General features: G+C 43.4%; 1 protein-coding gene across 1 annotated transcript in view; it reads right to left on the bottom strand.

Annotated features, from left to right (window-relative positions):
- The window catches only part of LOC308111274 (connector enhancer of kinase suppressor of ras 2), a gene marked incomplete at its 3' end in the record, with an annotated part of 63,622 nt that overhangs the window by 12,867 nt on the left and 31,041 nt on the right, over positions 1–19,714 (bottom strand). Inside the window, exons 6-13 of the mRNA XM_080466124.1 lie at positions 15,722–15,841; positions 15,140–15,199; positions 14,918–14,986; positions 10,961–11,107; positions 5,138–5,265; positions 4,746–4,957; positions 2,228–2,314; positions 1,127–1,335 (exon numbers count right to left, since the gene is read on the bottom strand). Coding sequence (XP_080322250.1) covers positions 1,127–1,335; positions 2,228–2,314; positions 4,746–4,957; positions 5,138–5,265; positions 10,961–11,107; positions 14,918–14,986; positions 15,140–15,199; positions 15,722–15,841 — 1,032 coding nt within the window. The remainder of the gene's footprint in view (positions 1–1,126; positions 1,336–2,227; positions 2,315–4,745; positions 4,958–5,137; positions 5,266–10,960; positions 11,108–14,917; positions 14,987–15,139; positions 15,200–15,721; positions 15,842–19,714) is intronic.

Here is a 19,714-nt window from a genome sequence, read left to right as displayed (position 1 = left end):
TTTCATGTTTTTATACCTGTAGTCACTCATTTGAAAATGACTAATTTGCTGAAATAGCATTGCAGGACATTGTTAAAAGCAAATGCTCCATTCTGTGGTAACTACTTTATAAGTGGAACAACATGCATTTATCACTGCGGTGATTATTCTGTTAGTGTTTTTTCTTTCTTTCTTTCTGTTGATTTGTTTTTCTGTTAATCTTAACAAACGTGTGCTCATGGACCTCTTGGCATACAACATCAGACTTTCGGGGTAAATTATTAAATTATTGTTACAGACTCAGAGAGCTCTCTCTCAGGCCCTTCCAGTAAAGTTTGTGGATTTATTTGTGCCGAGCAAAGTATGTTTAAAACTGCAACATGATCTTCAATCATGTACTCGATTCTTAGAATAAAAGCGTTTTCCAGGCTTCACATGAATCACTTTACATATATATACTATATATATGTTAAAACACAAAAACACACGTTTCACAAATTATTCTTAACTTAGCTATATATAAGATACTTGTTAAAATATTTAGGATATATATTAAATATATACTATGAGATCAAATTTGTTTTCCTAAAAAACACAATTAAATGTTATTTATATGTTGTTAAAAGTTTACAAGGAAGTAAAAAAACAAAAAGGACAGAATCTACATCACAGTTATCAAAAAAGGAAATTGAACAGGTTTCTCAATAGGCTCAAATTCTCAGTGTATGTCTTCAAAAAATGTTAACATTAATGGTGTCACATCCTTATCAACACATGGTAATGTATATTATTTTATTTATATAAATTGTAATGCTCAGTTTAAGAAAATAAAAGTGGAATTGACCATGCCGGGTTACGTTCCAGATAATAGTTTAATCACAAAAAAGTGATTCAGCCGCACCCTTTCACAGAGGTCAATGTGCAATTGACTAGTTTAGACATTGGATGCCATTACTGCTGCATTTGGGATTCGAACCTGGGTTCCAGACATCAAGGTCAATGCTCACCCTAATAGGAGTTTGATGGAAACGTCTCATTCAGTCACACTGTGCGTCTCATTCATGTTTTTTATTCCCTTTCAGTGGAAGGTTAAACATGAACCTGCACCATGTGTATCTGCTGTAGGTATTTAAGACTGAGTACGTACAGGCAAGGCGTCCGGTGGCTGGTCTAGGCGCAGAGTGGAGGACAACATTGAGGGGCTGATGGGAAAGCTCGGGCTGCTGGGATTGCGGCTCTTGCGCCGGGAGCGTCTGGTGGAATCCCGACGGCTTTCCCTCCCCGGACCCTCGGGCTCCTCCTCGATCACCAAGATCTTATCGTCGCTGAGGTAACGCAGCAGGGAGTTGTCTGAATCTGTGAAGGAGACGCAGAGGGAAGGGGAGTGGACGGAGGTGGACATTAGAGGATGGACGGCCTCAATAGAAAGGATAACAGAGAGAGCGAGAGAGAGAGAGAGAAGCCTCAGAGGGGCTGAGATAGCGCCAGGGAGTCAAGGGAGAACCTCAGAATAAAAATGGATGAGGCTGAACAGGCCTGTTCAGATAAGAATAAAAAAAACAACAAAAAGGGATAAAAGTACCTCAGAGCTGTCGACGCTGGTACGGATCCACAGCCAGGGACATACAGTCAATCTGTTTACAGTGATTATGCTGATTTGGAAAGACCTACGGCAAAAATCTTGTGGGTCACAGAAGAAAAAAAAAATTCTGCTTCAGCTATGAGCAGATAAAGTTTCTCACCTAATTTTCTTTATTATGCACACAACTTAAATGTGAAAATCTGAAAAAGTGACTGAGAGAAAGCGAGGAGGAGAGGAAGAAAGGCAGACCCCCAGCATTAGTATTGTGCTTTAATGTTATTCATAGACTTTCTGACGGCAGAGTGGAGGATCCTCGGTTGAATACAGATCGAGTCTCACAGCAAAATGGGGAGGCTGGTTAGAATTGGTCACATAGAAATATCCCTCATTTTTCGAGAGCGAGTCTATAAATGCAATTTCCTTGCATTTATGTTTATTTGACGCTCGGTCAGATACATACCTGGCAGATATGTATCCTCACACAACCACACCACGATGGATAACCCAGAAGATGAGCTGAAATGTGTTGAACTGAGTATGAAGCAAAGCACAGCATCAGTCCCACCCGGGTGTGTAAAGTGTGTTTGTTCGAGTGTGACTGAAGAGGAAGAGGTGGGTGGTCGCGGGGGGTTGCGTGTGTACATGTTTATGTTTGTGTGTGTGTACCTCGGCTCCCTCTCTTGCCCATGCTGGGTTCCTTGGCCTCGGCCATCCAGTTATATTCGGGAGGCATGGAAACAGGTCTGAGGTCACCTGGAAGCACCAATCAGCAATCAGAGAGTCGGCTGTTGGGGGTGGGGGGGGTGGGGAGGGGGAGGTGGTGGGGGTGTTTGGGCGGGAAATCCACTGGGGGTGTGAGACGTGACCGAGAGACAGCGTGAGAGACAATCGGACAGGTGAACAGGCGAGAGAGGAAAAGTGTGTGCGGGTGGGGGGTGGGGGGACGAGGAAGGGAGACCCTCGAGGAACTGTGTACGGCTTGCAAAACGAGAGAGAGTGGGAGGCCTTCAGAAATCCTTCAATGGCTTTTGTCCTCAGCACACATGCAGAGCGCCACAAATAGTCCCACGGCGCCGAATTTATTCAATCGAGAAGCCGCTCAGCAGCTGTCAACGATGACACAAATTGATGGTGATTAGTAAGTGTCAGAAATCACAGCTTACGCCACGAGATTAAGTTAGAACTGTACAAACGTCGAAAGGAAAGTGACCAAGGAAGTGAGTTGCAGTTAGTTGACCTGTATAATCAGCAATGACCATTAATCTTGTGTAGTTTTAACGTTGATTGCCGTCTTTTTACAAGTGTTCATGCGAGGGTGCACGTCACTAATCCACAAGTGTGAGCTGTAAAAGCTCCTGCAGCATGACGAGCATCCTAGCTGCATCATAATTGTGCCATTGTCAAATAAACTTAATCTCTGGTTAGTAAACACTTTGAAAACAATAGAGAAGAGGCTTTTACCCCTCCAGCGAAAAGTGACTTGAACTGCCAAAAGAGTGCAGTGCACTTAGTGAGACAGGAACTGGTGGTGGAGAACAACAGGGACCTTTCACCTTTCATCCAAAAGTTCAGAACTCATGAAGAGCCTTTCAATTCATGACAACAATATATAAACACCAATCTTGACAGACATCTCTTATAGTACTCTTTTTATTGAGAGCTATCGATACATTGTTTTTTTATTCTTTTAGAAGCGGTCTACTTGTCCTCGGTAGTCCACTTTATCTAGTCACATTCACTTCTTCAGCCCTCTAAAGTGATTAATAGTGTGCGGATTGTGGGAGCAAACCAGAGTACCCAGGGAAAACCCACACAGAAACAAGAGAAAACATGAAAGCTCCACAAAAGAAGGTTGAATTGAATTTATCTCTTCTTGCTGTGAGCTGGAGGAACCTCTGGTAAGAGTTCTGTTGTCCCCCTAGTGGCCAATAGAATTATGACGTGAACAATGCCTTGATGTAGAAAATCCAATATAAAGTCCATGTCAAACAAAGTTTGTTATTAGGTTTTACAGTTATTACCACACGCTTTAGAAAAAAACCGCTAACCAAACTGCAACTATGTGCCGATATCAAAAGGCTCATCAACGCAGCCATACCAGTGATAACATAATGGATGCATTTATACCCGAGCCATTCACTTATTTTGGGTGGGTCCCAGTTGTTTTGATGTCTTAATGTAAAAGTGGTATAAAGTGTTTCTTGCAAACAGGGGTAAAAGTGATAAACATTTTTGGAATTCATTTGTATTTTTGCTGTGCTCAAACATAAACGTAAATAAAATAGATATCAAGTGACCTACCCTTTACGTAAATCGTCAGCCAAATACCCAGTGTGTCAGTAAAATTTTAATCTTTATGCCTCTTGTTTTAATAAGTTTATTCTTTCAAATCCTAGGCCGAGTTTTTGCTCCAAGGTACAATTACTTGGTGTAGCATCCTTTTTGGAATCAGCATAACACGTCTTACTGGGAGAACAATACTTTTACTTGTCATTAACTCAAAAACGTATTCGTTAAATGTATTTGAGCCGAAAGTGACAGGACTGTTTTCACCTGACGATTGCCACGAGTCCATAATATTCATAGTGTTATCGATAACAGCTGAGTGAGCTAACGAGGTGGTGGAGGTGGGCCCCACTCCCACATATATTCAGCTCTGATGAGAACAAACAGCAGCCATTCTGTGGAGCTGACTCACTCAAAGCAGATGGGCCTGGTGGCGTCTGTGTTCGTATATGAGTTCATGAATGGAGTAATGGTTTCATATTCTGTTTGTTTTTTGGGGGGGGGGTTTGGCTTGTACATTCAGAGTTCACTGAGGAGTGACCAGACCCTCGTCTTGCATGTCATGAAGCAGTAACTCGGTGGGGCTTGCAGCACAGGAGTGGTCGCCGTTGAAGCGGTCTGGGACGAGGGTGGACACAGGTGGTTGGGCAGACAGGGAGCTGGAGACAGTGTGTGTGCCGGGACTCAATGTTCGGTGTGCCATTTGGTTTCTTTCTGGGACGTGCGTGTGGAAGATAAAGACGATGGAAACAAAGCCATGAAGCGAAGGGATGAACCAACACATAAGGAGGAGCGTTGAAAAAACAAAAGGTGAGAGATCATGCGCCTCCACTGAGCGAATGAGGAGTCAGAGCCTTCCTGCTCCTTTGGGACCGCACGCTCGCACTTGATGCCTCACCATGTGTGGGGGTCTTGTCCCGCCGGCGTACACCCGTGTTGCGCCCCCTGTCATAGTCAGGCCCAGGCGGCCCGTCTCCTTCCAGCAGGGAGAAGTACTGCCCGCTGTCCTGGTCCAGGTAGTAGCTGACCGCCTCTGAGCCTTTAGAGCCCGACTGGGAGCTCACGCTGTAGCGGCTGATGTCGTCACAGGACATTAGACCCATCTCCTCCCTGTGGACAACAGAGCCGCCATCACAATCATCGTCATCGTCATCGTCATCGTCATCGTCATCGTCATCGTCATCGTCATCGTCATCGTCATCGTCATCATCATCATCACCAGCAGCAGCAGCATCATCACTATCATCACCAACAATCAGCATAATGATCATAATTATGTGTGGGTCTGACCTGGTGCTGTAGAGTCCAGAGACAGGAGACAGGATGTAGACGTCCTGCATGCTGGGACCGTCCATTTTGGACATACCCAAGGTGCCAACGGGTGTTGGGGAGGTGCTGGTGGGGCTGGTGGGGATAGGCTGAGTTGAGAGAATAAAAAAGAAGGGGGGTGAATCCTTTATTTTCCTGAGTCACAATGCTGAGGGATCTCAGTGTACAACCTGCAGGATGTGAGCTTTAAATCTTTTCCTGGCTCAGAGGAAAACAAACGAGCACGCAGATTACAGTGTCACGAGGGAATGGAACTTTTATTTGGGGTATTGTCTTTGTACTGCACTTGTTTCCAGACCATGCTGTGTGTTTTTCTGTTTTCCTACCTGTCTGACTGCCTCTCCCATGCTCAATCGCTTCACTGTACTGTCATTTTGTCTCAAGCTTCCTCACTCAAACAGGGCTCTCCACGTCTGTTCCCATGACAACCCCTCCTAGCGTACACTCTCCGTGCTCTGTGTCTTTTTCACTCCTCCCTCGCTCCCTCCATCTGAGGCCACACAAGGCGTACGGAGGACAGAGGAGAGCCAGCGAGGCCCTCTGCCTCTCGCTCGATTCAAGGACACATAGATTTATTTGTCATCAGGATGTGGAGCTTCTGATGTCACGACAGCACTGTCCAACTTTTAGAGGAAACATATTTTCTCTCAGACTGATCAGCTGGGGAGGCACTTTGCTCACACGCTCAACTTCTCCCTTTATAAGGAAGAGGGTGTTTAAAAAAACAACATCAACAATGGCGTTACTGTATTCTGGAGAAGCACATGGTGTGGACAGAATGAATAAAGAGACAGGCAGCAATCTTCTTCCTGAAGCCTGGTGTTTCATCATTCCATCAGATTCATTTCATATTCCAAACTTTCCATCTCCCCCCCTCCCTCCCTCCCTCCCTCCCTAGCAAACCCTTCATCCTCAGGCCCAGTTCCTTTCCCTCCATTCCCATCATGAAGGCAGCTTACAGTAAGAAGGCTTCACAATAAATAATGAAGAAGGGGTGGAAGGAGAAAGACATGAGTGGCAGAGGGAGAGGGGTGCAAATGAAATAGGACAGAGAGAGAGAGAGAGAGAGAGAGAGAGAGAGAGAGAGAGAGAGAGAGAGAGAGAGAGAGAGAGAGAGGCTGGGAAGCTGTGCAGTGTGGTGACTTCAGCTCAGAGTGAAAACAGTAATTTAGTGATTACAGCCCACTGCTCCCTGCATGAGGAAAAAGGAGGGGGGAGGAAGGAGAAGGTGGTTGAGGAGAAGGAAGGGGGGGTGGCGGGGGTGCAGAAGTAAAGGGGAATAGAACCACCACAGCGGGCAAAAATTCCAGTTCTGTTAAAAAAGCACTTAAACCATTTGACCCCCGCTGCGCCCACTCCAGCCCACGTAAAAATCGGCAGCTCAAAACCTCTCCAGACCAACACACACACACACACACACACACACACACACACACACACACACACACACACACACACACACACACACACACACACACCCACGCACACACACACACAAATATGCTTAACATAATATTTTGGCTGGTAAAAGCTTAAAAAGTTCAAAATGAATCAAATGTTTACAGTCGGAGTGAATTTAATCTGTTAAGTGGTGAAAAGCAGTCGAGACGCTCGACTCTGAGTGTTCATGTTCAGGTGCCTACATTACAGTTCACAAGGAAATAATGTACTTTTTAGTCCACTGTGGCTTCAGGTGAAGATATGAGAGATTAAACTGCTCTACCTCACTGGCTGCTGATGTCATGAACTGAAAACAAAATGATGTTTGTCACCAATCTGTCATTGGTGTCTCTTTCTTGTGGTGAAGTTTGTGATGAAAGGCCTCCAAGAAAATCTAAAGAGTTAAACCATTTTTTTTTTTTTTTTTTAGAATTTAGCATTTTAAAACTCAAAAAGCTGAGAATCAATTCAAAATATGAAATGATGATACATTTAGGGGAAAACGAATGTTTAGAAAACATGGTTGTATTAAAAAGAGAAATAGAGAAACTAGTAAGAATAACATTGTAATAACAAACATTGTAAAAGGTTTAAAGAAAAAGGAAATAAAACGTTCTGGCTTGTTGTGCAAAACAAAGTTATTGTAAAATTTTTAAAAAAATTAAATAGTTGTGAATAAAGGGAGGAATGTGAAAAATATTTTAAAATAGGGAAAATAATTTTGTAAAAGTTAAGAATGTTGAAACCCAATTTCAGAATGACGTTAAAATGTAAAAAAAGAGACAATATGAGACAGTAGTGTGTCATATCACATTGTATCCCGCCTTGTCGTGTTATGTAAGATCACATTGGATTGTATCATTTTGTATCATATTGACTCACATCAACAACAATCATATCATGTTGTGTCATCTTGAGTCACTTTGTATCAAATTGTATCATGTTGTATAGTATTACATTGCATCCTATCATATGTATCTAATCGCGTTATATTTTATCATATCACAATTATATACAGTCATAATGTATCGACATGTATCGTATCGACTAAATCTCAACATAAAGCTTCATCTTTTATGATTTCCTTGTCTTCTCTGCAGTTGAACTTCTTAAAAACATCCGCTTGACATGTTGCCATGTTCGCATTCATCTCACAAAGCAATTAAAGAGATGAGATTGTACCTCATAGTTACAGTCTTTGTATTTTCCTGCTACCTCTGCATATGAAACTACATAAAGCAACTACAAGGGGCTTCACATTCTTTAGCTCCAACGGTAACTAAGCACTTATACACTCATGCTTCATTAATATTAAGACATTGATGTGATATAACGTGAAAATTCTAGCGAGAAAAAAGACCTATTTGATAAGATCTATTTGTTAGAATAAGCCACAATGTGTTTTTCTCCATGAAATGATGTGCATGCTATGAACATTAAAAAATATCCTGTGGTTGTGAAAAAAAAGCAGTCACACACACACACACACACACACACACACACCCACACACACACACACACACACACACACACACACACAGAGTCAGTTTTTCAATAATACATTAGCTGCAAGTACACGCTGCCTAAAATAGCAGGTATTTACCAAGAGTAATGATTTATGAGTGGAAGCGTATAACATGGGAGATTTATGACAGGGGGCTCAAGGACGCCGTGTGACACATGTGCAACTGGGTGAAGTGACCTGTGATGTGGATGCTGATGAGGCCTTCAGGAACACATGAAAATGACTTTGTAGCAGCGCAGCGGGGCATCCATGCATGCAATATGCACCCTCACAGTAATCCTCATCTTTGTTAAAAACGTTATTATAATTAAACTCCCATCATGAAATTGTTTTTCTCGCATGATGACACACGCACACACACACACACACACACACGCACGCACGCACACACACACACACACACACACGCACACACACATACACACACACACAGGAAGGGAGTGAGATATGTTATCATTTAGTAGAATAGGAGACTTTGCCATGGAAGGATTTGGTACTGGAATCACATGATAATTTGCTGAGATAAATTGTTTCCTTTGTGGATCCCCGTTATAATCCAGCTGAACATTTGCCACATTTGAGCTAAACTTCACAATCATATCCTCCAGAAGCAGGCTTAGAGGTATGAGTGTGCATGTGTTTCCTGTGTGTGTGTGTGTGTGTGTGTGTGTGTGTGTGTGTGTGTGTGTGTGTGTGTGTGTGTGTGTGTGTGTGTGTGTGTGTGTGTGTGTGTGTGTGTGTGTGTGTGTGTGTGTGTGTGTGTGTGTGTGTGTGTGTGCATGCGTGCGTGCGTGTGAGTGTGTGTGGGGTGTGTTTGTTTTTAAGTGTGTGCATGTACAGTATGCATCCAAAGCCAAGCTTACAGAGAGCGGTGACCCAGTTCCTTTGACTCTCAAAGGAGCAACGAGGGAACTGATAACAGACAACATCCATTTCTCTCTCTCTCTCTCTCTCTCTCTCTCTCTCTCTCTCTCTCTCTCTCTGTCTCTCGCTCTCTCTCTCTCTCTCTCTCTCTGCACATGTGCACAAAGAATGCACTTGCTGCGATGCACAGATGGACAAGTGTGTATACGGACCCATGTTTAGCGATGTGTGCAGGCCCGTTTGCTCTCCCCTCTTCCTTCAGACAGACACACACACACACACACACACACACACACACACACACACACACACACACACACACACACACACACACACACACACACACACACACACACACACACAAACAGGCTGTTTTGCAAGATATTTTGGATTCAGTGAATTATCTCCAGTATTTGCTGAGTAGCGGCTCTTGTTTCTGAGCCAGTGGAGCTGCTTGTAGTTGCTTATGAATAATTAAGAGCTCCAGTCTTTCTGAGAGAGAACAAAACTAAAACACTCCATTCTTCTCTTCTCCCACAGATATCTGTGCGCTCTGATCTGGGTGCTCACGTCGCGTTTTCTGTCTCAGCAGTCCATCAGGGTAGATTTCCCACAATCCTCTGCTGTTGCAGACAGCAAATATAACAATAATCTCTTGGTAACAACTTGTGGCAACGATAACAAGGCAGCAACCTCTAAACGGGCGCAGTCCTCCACCTTGTTAAAAACAAGGATGGTGTTGAAACCGCAGCTGACGTGTAGCTTTTTAATGGTTTCGACGCAATTAGTTGATGCCACAAACGCTCGTGTGAATACATCATCACATTTTAGCAACATTATATGCTCGCCGACGTTTAGGAACAACGGAAACACAAAACAACAGTTGCTTTAAAAGAACAGAGGAGTCTGTGCTGGGAGAGGAATGAAAGAGGATGAAAACGAGGAGAAAGAGAGAGAAAAAGCCAAAGAGCGGCTGAGCTCTGAACACAGATCAAAGCATGCGTGTAGCATGTAAATGAATTAGCCTCATACGAGATTAAAAATAGCAGCCATAGAAACATGGGAGACTGACAAGACAGCGGCTGCCTCACAAAGCACTCAGGCAGCGTCAGACTGGCCCTCGCCTCACCTCTCCGTCCAGCTCTGCACAGCGTGTTCAGTCTGGAAATTGCTCAGTGATATTTCTGGGCTATGAGTGACGGATTTACAAAGTGTTTGCCCTTAAGTGAAATGTGTACACCCTTTCTGAGCCATCCGACGAGCACGCCACCTTTTAGGAGCTCACAATACGTTCAAAGGAAGAGGAAAATGTTCTTTAAGGCAAAGGTTGAATAAATCAGGACTTGAGGTTGAGTAAATGTGAATGGAGCGACCCTCTGGTGACCTTTTATACCAGATTCACCGCAGAGAGAGAAAGAGGGCGAGAGAGAGAGAGAGCTCATTCAATCAACTAGTTTCTCCCTTTACAATCATGGTTTTATGTATCACAAAAAAAAAAAACATAAATTCTTTTCAAATGGAGTTTTAGCCACTAACATATTTGTGAATGGCTCTGATCTATGCCAGCAGCATGGCAGGCAGTAAAAAATAAGAGATTTGTTGGAGGATTGATGCAAGGTCAAACACTAAATAAGTTTTGTTTGAAAAATATTTGTTTAAATGCCAGTAGGAGAATGTAGCGCGTGGGCAGTGGAAACAAGAGGCGAGATTGACGGAAGGATAAAAATACTGCACAGTTTACTGCGAGCAGTCAAACCTCTACGCCGTAAATTTACAGATGTAAAAACATCAAGTGTCGCGATAAGCGTAGAGAAGGGGAGGACACATGCTCTGGGGTGCGAATATCAATTTTCTTGCACCCTTGTAAAAACATCGGTCGCAGCGAGCCTTGAACCTGACACCCGGAAGTGGCTGAGTCAGTAAAGTGTGTGCAGAGTACTGCGGGTGCTGTTTACCTGCAGGCCCAGCGGTTTCCAGCGGACGTTCCTGAGCAGAGCCGGTGTGGAGCTCAGGGTGTTCTGGGGCCTTTTCTTCAGCGTGAGGATGACTCCACAGGGGTCCTCTCGCAGAGCGTTCACCAGGTTCTTCAGCTGCCAGCCCACCTGAGGACCACACACACACACACACACTCACCAGGGCTACCAATAAAACTGCTGCACATGGAATGAAAAAAAAAACCCAACATGCACAGCAACAGTTTTTCATCAGCTTGTATTAACTGCTGCAGCAAACCACCATCACACACACGTGCTCTGACACCACCTGCCCAAAGCGCTCTGTGCTCTTCATTTGTTTTTGGGCATAAAACCACATATGATCGACAGATGCTTTAAAGGTCACAAGTTTCTGAAAAATACAGCTGATTGCAGATTCAAGTACTGAAAATTCCCCGTTCCCCCGAAACATCCTCTTCTGTTTAGTTAGATCAGCTAGATCAGTTGGAGGAAGATGCTCTAAAGTCTGAATGTGATCCTTTTACGGATGGACCGAATTCATGCACTAAGAAGAAGCAGCAGCAGCAAAAAAAAAAAAAACTCTCAAAAAGACAAAGTAACAAGATGCTCCAAGGAGCACTGAATAGAAATGTGAGATAATGTTTATTTAAAGATGCTGATGCAGCAGAGCCACTTGTGGATACGGGGAATTGCTAATATTAGTACAGTTGGACATCTTTCATGTTGCTGTCCGGAGGCCACTGAAAGAAATTATACTCCCCTTCCAAACATGCTGTGGCTAATGATGCTAATGCTAACGGGCTAAGACGAACAACCACAATGTAACCAAAATCATATTCAACGAAAGCTGGCTGGCTTTAACTTTTTGTCATTTAAATAGCTTTCGTCCCTCTGAACGGTATATTTGTCCTGTGCATGACCTGCGCCCACTGACATTACAGGGGTGGACAAAATATATACATCTCTAGTAATATGAGGACCGTCTGTCCTTTAAAGAGTTGTAGCTGTAGGATGACGGATTCAGCCCCAACATGATTTCTCATCCTTTTAAAAGCTTTAATATTCCCGGACAGGATTTAGGTAATCTCCGAAAATGATGTCATCGTCAGAAAATCTCTATTTTGATGCAAATCTGAGCTCACATGCAAAAAAGTTTAGCGATTTCCACGTCCTTGGCAGTGAAGTGCTCAATCTCAAAGACTTTTCAGGTTCTAATCTGATTTATGTGATATCAAGGACACAACTAAATAACTCCCTTCGCGGCAAAATAAAATCTCCTGAGCCACTCTGCTTCAGAAACACTAATCTCTGCCCTCTTGAGGAACCCTGTAAATTATATATATTACAAATATTAGCCTTTAAAGGACTTCTGAGCTCTCTTTATAGCACTGCACTGAACACAGGGTTATTGGACCAACATTACAATACAATGAATGGAAGAGGGTTGGTCACTACTGCGTTGTAGGAATGCGAGTGGCATTGAAGGAGTGAAAGAGTGCTGACAGCAGTGTTTCCGCATGTTTCCGGTTGTCTCCAGAGCTCACAGCACTCGTCAGGCCATTGATTGGCTACACTGGTCTCAGCTGCTGGAAGTGTCCACAGAGACTCACCCACACGCGCAGACACACACAGACAAGGCTGCTCTGACCTTATTCCTGACATAATGATGACCAACGCATGTCGGCCTGTGGCGGCCCGTTTCCCGCTCTCCTTGGCCCAGTTCAGAGCTCCGAGTTCAACCAGCGTACAAACGTCCGAGCAAGGCGCTACTGTATCTGCTGTCCTGCCCACTTTAACAAAAAAGAGGGTAAACTAGGACACACAGGAAATTTCCAGGACGGCGAGCATTCAGTTGGGACGTGATTTACCAGTTTAAAATGTGATTTATGTCCTCGTCCTGCAGACGGAGAGAGTGAAGGTAACTCACAGAAATGTGCCAGTGTGTCAAAACTCTTAAAAGTCGAACAAAATGCCTTTAAATATCTGCTCAGGTTCATTATTTCTCTGGATGACCCGTTGCTTTGAACAAAATTGGCCAGTTTGACATACATATGGTATATAACGTATAAGTTGATCATTGCTGAAAGATGAAGTTAAGGTTATGTTGGTGTCCTTGCCTCACAGTAAATGGACGTTTGAATGCTTAGATATCAGAGATTAGGTCTGTGCTTAACATGTGTCATGATTTATAAAGCTCCAATATGTTTTCAGAAATATAGTTGCGAAAGAATGAATAAAACAGTTGATGGTAGCAGCTGTTAGGATCATTGCATCGACACACCAAGTTAAGCCGAACTGGACCTTGATTCAGTCAAACTTTTCAACCATTCTTTGATAAACCACGGTGGTCCTGCGACGGTACGAGTCAACAGCAAACACAGAGGCGTCGTCGACCAGCCCTGTTTAGAAATGCTCCATTATGCAAATACGCACTGAGCAAAGGCAAACTGGGAGAGACCTACCAAAAATAATAGAGCATAAACTGCTGCTAGAGAGCTTTTTCAAATCCCAGGGGTCTTCATTATTTTCCCAGATGCTATTACCTCCACATAATTATTTTGCCTCTTCAAACAATCAGTTTGTTATTTGAACAAATTCCACATTTTACCTCAGAAGAGGAGTTGTGCTAAAAACTGCGAGTCCTGTTTTGAATTGGGTCTCAAACAGAGCTCATGCATAGACATGAAAGCAGCGCTGTTGCTAAATATGTGGGCTCGTCCTCCATAATGATTCTATAATGTAATGGAATTTGTTCCTTCAATATGCACACTAATCTCATTTTTGAATTTACAGCCAAACAAGATAAACTTATCAGCAGCGATGTTGACGGAAGATTTCTGCTGCTGGCGTGTATCCATCTTTCCTCTGCTGTTCTCTTCATCTGCTTCCTCTTCTCCCCAAGTCCCCTCTTTACATCTTCGTCCCTGTTTGCCCCACTCTCCCAGCTCTGCTGATTCGACCCCCTTTCCCACCACACACACACACACACACACACACACACACACACACACACACACACACACACACACACACACACACACACACACACACACACACACACACACACACACACACACACACACACACACCTCTGTTTCCCCCTGCTTATCTCCATCCCCAGAGTGAGGGATCAGAGTGGTGAGGGTCCAGCTGAGGGAGTAATGAAGGGTTGGAGCTGAGAGCCTGGCAGGGTGCGATCTGCACTGTCACCCCGAGAAGAGCGAGAGAAGGGGAGATAACGCATAACCCCCCCCCCCACCATGCGTCAATCAGCAGCACTCCCCAGCGTCTGCATGCAAGCTTTCACATGAGCTGCACCTATCGAGATGCGCAAGGAATTACTTACGGGAGGTTAAAAAAAAATAAAAAAAAGACATCTACGTAGACACAAACCCTTTTCTCGCCCCTCTGGAAATCTCAACTAAAATGCTGGAACAAATTGTTTGTGCCAGCGCTGACAGCACCAGGCAATAGACCGCGCACTCAATCACATGCTCTCACAAGGCACCGTTCCATTTAAAATGGCTGCCTTTTTCTTTTTTTCTTTTTTTTATGTGCTTTCCTCTGATGTGATGAGTTGAAGGCAGAAATACAAAGTATTCAAAGTGGAGCATGGGCTCACATTTCAAACCAGACGTCTCCTTTGGGGCTTTGATACGACAAAGGGAACAAATTCCAAAAAGAGTGAGCTGACAATCACACCGGACGGAACAAAGGTCTTGTAACAATCGTCCTATAATCTGCTCCTGAAGCAAAGCCTAATTAGCCTACATAGCGGCACAGGACAGGAAGCACCATGGTGGCAGGGGTGGTGGCGGTGGCAGATGTCATGTATCGTGACACCTCTTCAACGTAGCACAGGATGGAGAGCAAAATGTCGCCAGTGGAAACACATGGAAAGTAGATTTCCTGTGATTTCATGACTCCAGCATTGTGTTTGGCAGCTTTGTGACGCACCACTGTCTGATGGTTGACTTGGATCACTTCGTCCCCCGCATGGATTTTCTTACACTGGTCCGCTGGAGACTGCAGAGGCACAAATTGGGGGACAGAGAAGGACAATGGGGACAAATTGAATGAGTAATGCACGCAATGGATTCATTGTCACAGGGAAATGTGAGTGCATAAATTGTGGCCGGCCAAGTTTCAAGCTTCCGACTGAGTGAAACAAAAACTCACATTCTCTGTTGTTCCGGTGATAACGTGGAGGCCATCATACGTAGATTTGATATACATCCCCTGAAACAAAAGACCGGGCAGATGAGAAGTGAGCAGTCACGGGGAAATACAGGATGTCGATGGTTCGTACGCACTCATATCTAATCTATTGTCAGAGTTTTGTAAAGTGAAAAAAAATGACCTGATGTGACAGAATAGATATGAAAGCATAATAACCTAATTTAATTTGGGGCCGCTTGTATTTCATATTGGTATTGAGTTGACATAGTAACCATGTGAGCAGACAAGCATTTGTTTAGACACTATTTCGATTCAGATCAAGAGTGAATCATCTGTCAAACATTTAGACACATATCAGAGGCGATAACTTGATTTTCTGAAAGGGTCGTTACTGTAATACCAGCATGCGCCACGCAGAGACCAAAATGCAAGATTAGCAAAATGACTTAATAGTGTTCACAGGATTACAACGTCTGAGCACTTCTAGAAGAATTGGTGTGAAAATGATTTCTGCAGCAGGTGGAGAGCATTATAAACAGATCACTATATCAACAAACAAGGTTTGTGCAGTTGTGTCCTTACCAGGCCTTCACTGGGCATGATGCTGGTGAGGTGCACCACCTCCAGATGGGCAGACTGGGACACCAGGGAGTCTGATGACAGAGAGATGATGTGGTCGCATATCCCCGCTAAGGTCTTACACTGAAAATAGGAGAGGTAAAGAGAGCAGAGGAAAAAAAAATGTAAAAAGAGAGACGGAAAGTTATTGAGATTGGTTTTGGTCCGCGAGGGATGCTGTGACCTAGCTGGAGGAGGTGAAACAGACATCATTTCATCAGATTGTTCCACATCGCCACTTCCATCACTCCAGCATACAAACTGTTTCCTGTCACAGGCTGTCCACAGGCATGCCCACCAGACACCGTCGCAGACAGAGCAACACATCACCAATACCACTCGGCATCCAGGGTGTCCAGATGACATTTTCTAACAGCTAAATCACCAAGCACAGGTTTCATTTATTGTTACCACTAATTTCTTTTGGGAAAGACAGAGCCTCTTATTGTCTTCACATCAACTGACTGACCCGGACACATTGTAGAGCAGTAATATTTTTTATTTTCACTGCACTTAAATTCATTGATCAGACAAGTGACCAAATGATATATCTTCAGGCATTTCTTCCTGTTACCTTGAAACTATGTGAGGTAATTGAAGTGATCAAGCTTGGAAGTGATCAAAGGTTATACTGTTGAGAACTAGTTGTTAGTAGGTTATCAAATGCAGAAAAGATAATATATGATAATACGGACTTAATTTATCCCACAATGGGGAAATTCCAGTGTTTTAACACACTGCAAACTGATAGATAACAACATGTACATACATATGAAAAAGTGTGTGTTATACATATTAAAATATTACAGTTCATGCATACATAGAAAAATGTACAGACCTTAAGTGAGAGTTTTGTTTAGTTTTTTTTCATTCATAGACAGCTTTGAGACAAAAAAGACCCTGAAAATTTTTTTTGTGGGGTTTTGGTTTTTTTTTTTCCATAAAATACTAATGGCACATCATTAAGCTAAAATATTGTTCCATAACAAGGTTGAATTCTCCAATGTCCACATATTTTTAAGTGTGAATTTATATCAGTTAATATGCATCTGAGCAAAAAAAAAAAAAAAAAAGAAGCCAAATAAGGAGCTTCGCTTCACCTTGCCTTCGCTCTAAATAAACCTTGACTGTTTTTTCAGGCTATTTGTCTGCATGGTCGGGCATGCAAGTTCATTTATCAACGGCAACATCTCCGCCTTCTAATCTTAGCTGACTGACTGCTGTGGCTTTACAGAGGCCCTCACCCTGGTTATCCTGTCTCACACACACACCCACACACACACACACACACACACACACACACACACACACACACACACACACACACACACACACACACACACACACACACACACACACACACACACACACACACACACACACACACACACACACACAGACCCACACACACACACACACACACACACACACACTGAATTGCAACATGTAGAAGGAACACGCGGTATGCAATCTACAGCAGTACAGTGATTAACCCCGTATAAAATAATCTTCTGATTTCAATCTTAATGAGCAATTACTGGATGATAGTTCCAAAATGAACACATGCAATCTTTGACACACTCACATATGACGCGCAAACACACCCATACACACACACATGTCCGAGCTCACAGCCTGTGATTCATTCAGTGGTGGAGAGAAAAGGTGGAGAATATTCAGTGAGCCGGCTATGTGATCATCACACAGAAATACACACACATTTTCACTCTTTTCTGGGTCAGTTATCTCAACATTACACTGCTCTCTGTTTATACAGTAGCATGCTTCAGTCAACGTGTACACATTACATAATGGGAGAATAAACACAATGTTATACACAGCCACTAAACCATAATTTGGGTTTCATTTTGCAGACCAAGGGAAAACGGTGGGGAATATGTGGGCAAGAAAAGCCAAATTCAAAAAGCAGTGTATCACTAATGTTGACTATAGAGCCACAAATAGCAGCTGAAGTCCCCAGCTGGATACTACAGTGAGTGACAATGTTACGCTTCTGCGAATGCTCTCCTCTGATCATCGGACTAATAGTCTTGACCTGGGATTATCACGAGGGCCCAGAGACAAAAGGCCAGTTGCCAACAAGGAGACTCTCTCAACTTCTCCGATTCTGACACAAACGCCCTTGATCTTACACGCCTCCGGAGCACCGGGGCACAGATTATAGAGAAGTTAACTTATGTGGCTGGCATGAGATTCAAGAGCAGTCACACAGAAAGTCAGACAGAGTGCACTGCCAAATGGATTAAGCTCTGGCGGATGCTTCTTCACCACCACCAACACCACCATATTCATTCATTCCTTCACTTCCCTCCCCATCCACTATTTAGTGACATCCAAACACCAAGCACCGTCTGCACATGCACACAGGTCACAGGAATAAACACGCACTACAGGAGATACAAACTGAAGCACAGTAGAAGATGGAGAGAGGGAGAGAAAAACAGCAAAAGGCATGAGAGGTGTGGGGGGGGGGGGGTGTCTGGGAGGAAAGGGGGAGAACACAAGGGAAATGGAAAATACACAACTAGGACAGTCTTATGTAATTCCTCTCATCCTTATGCATGCATGCTCATAAAAAAACACTCACTCATACACACTTCATGCTCCATCAGACACACAGACTCACACATGCTCATATCTTATCCTCTCTCTGCCTCTGTCTCTCTCTCTCCCTCTCTCTCTCTCACACACACACACACACACACACACACACACACACACACACACACACACACACACACACACACACACACACACACACACACACACACACACACACACACACACACACACACACACACACGCTATCCCTGTCCATCTGATTGCTGCAGGCCATAGTCTAGAGGACAGCAGAGTAGCAGTGAGTTTTGCATTATTGAGCAGAAGCTGAGAAACGTACCACTACCACTACGGTAAACGGTCTCTGAACCCCATGCTGGATATACACTGCACATCTGTCTGGATCAAACATACTTACGTTCATTTCGTAGTAACTGTCATTCATGTATGCATTGAGGATTTTCTGAAGTACAATAATGCTCATATAATTAAAGCCAAACAATAATTCCCAATATAGATTTGGCCTTTTTTTTTTTATCTTGAGTAAGTCTCATGAGTGTGTGTTTTTTTGTGTTGAATATTGTGCAGGGGATGTTCAGTGTGTGGGAGGATGAGACATCCCTCCTGCTCCCCTGCCCCCCACCCCACCAACACACACACACACACACACACACACACACACACACACACACACACACACACACACACACACACACACACACACACACACACACAGATTGAGTCACATTGTGCCTCGTCTCATGATTTTCTAACATTAACTATTATTATTTGCTTGCTTGCTGGATTTTTTCTGCAAATGGCTATTCGGATCCAATAAAAAGCAGAACTAGTATTGTGCTTGCTTGTAGCTTGAAATAGAAAAGTTGCAGCTGTTTAAACTCATGGTGTTATTCAATTCTATTGCACGGAGAATAATATGTTTTCTTTAAGGCAATTTATCATGATTGCTTGTCAAAAATTGAAAAAGTCAAAAGGCTTCCACCTGACCTCCAAGCTTTTACAGCAGCGATATCCTGCCTTTTAATACCACTTTGAAACACAACAGGGTACAGCGAGTCACTCCGACATCTGTTCTGTTACTTCTCATAAATGATTTGTGAAAAACTATAAACAGTGATGGTGAAAAAAGAAAGAGGTGACTATTATCAGCACCCAGAAACAAACACTGAATGTTTTTAACCATCGTCTGGTAGATGAAAAAAAGGAATGAAATGAAATGCTGATCTTTCAGCATATTTTAAACCGCTGCAAGTGTCGGCTAACAGGCTGAGACAACTTGCCTGAGCCGGCCGCTTAATGTTGCAGATTAGAGCTTCGATTTCATCCCATTCAGACTGAAATCTTTTTTCTCTAAAT

The sequence above is a fragment of the Lipophrys pholis genome (genome assembly GCF_963383615.2).
Source record: "Lipophrys pholis genome assembly, chromosome: 6".
NCBI lineage: Eukaryota > Metazoa > Chordata > Actinopteri > Blenniiformes > Blenniidae > Lipophrys > Lipophrys pholis.
The sequence above is the reverse complement of the archived record's forward strand: the minus strand, read 5'-3'. Positions and strand labels throughout refer to the sequence as shown.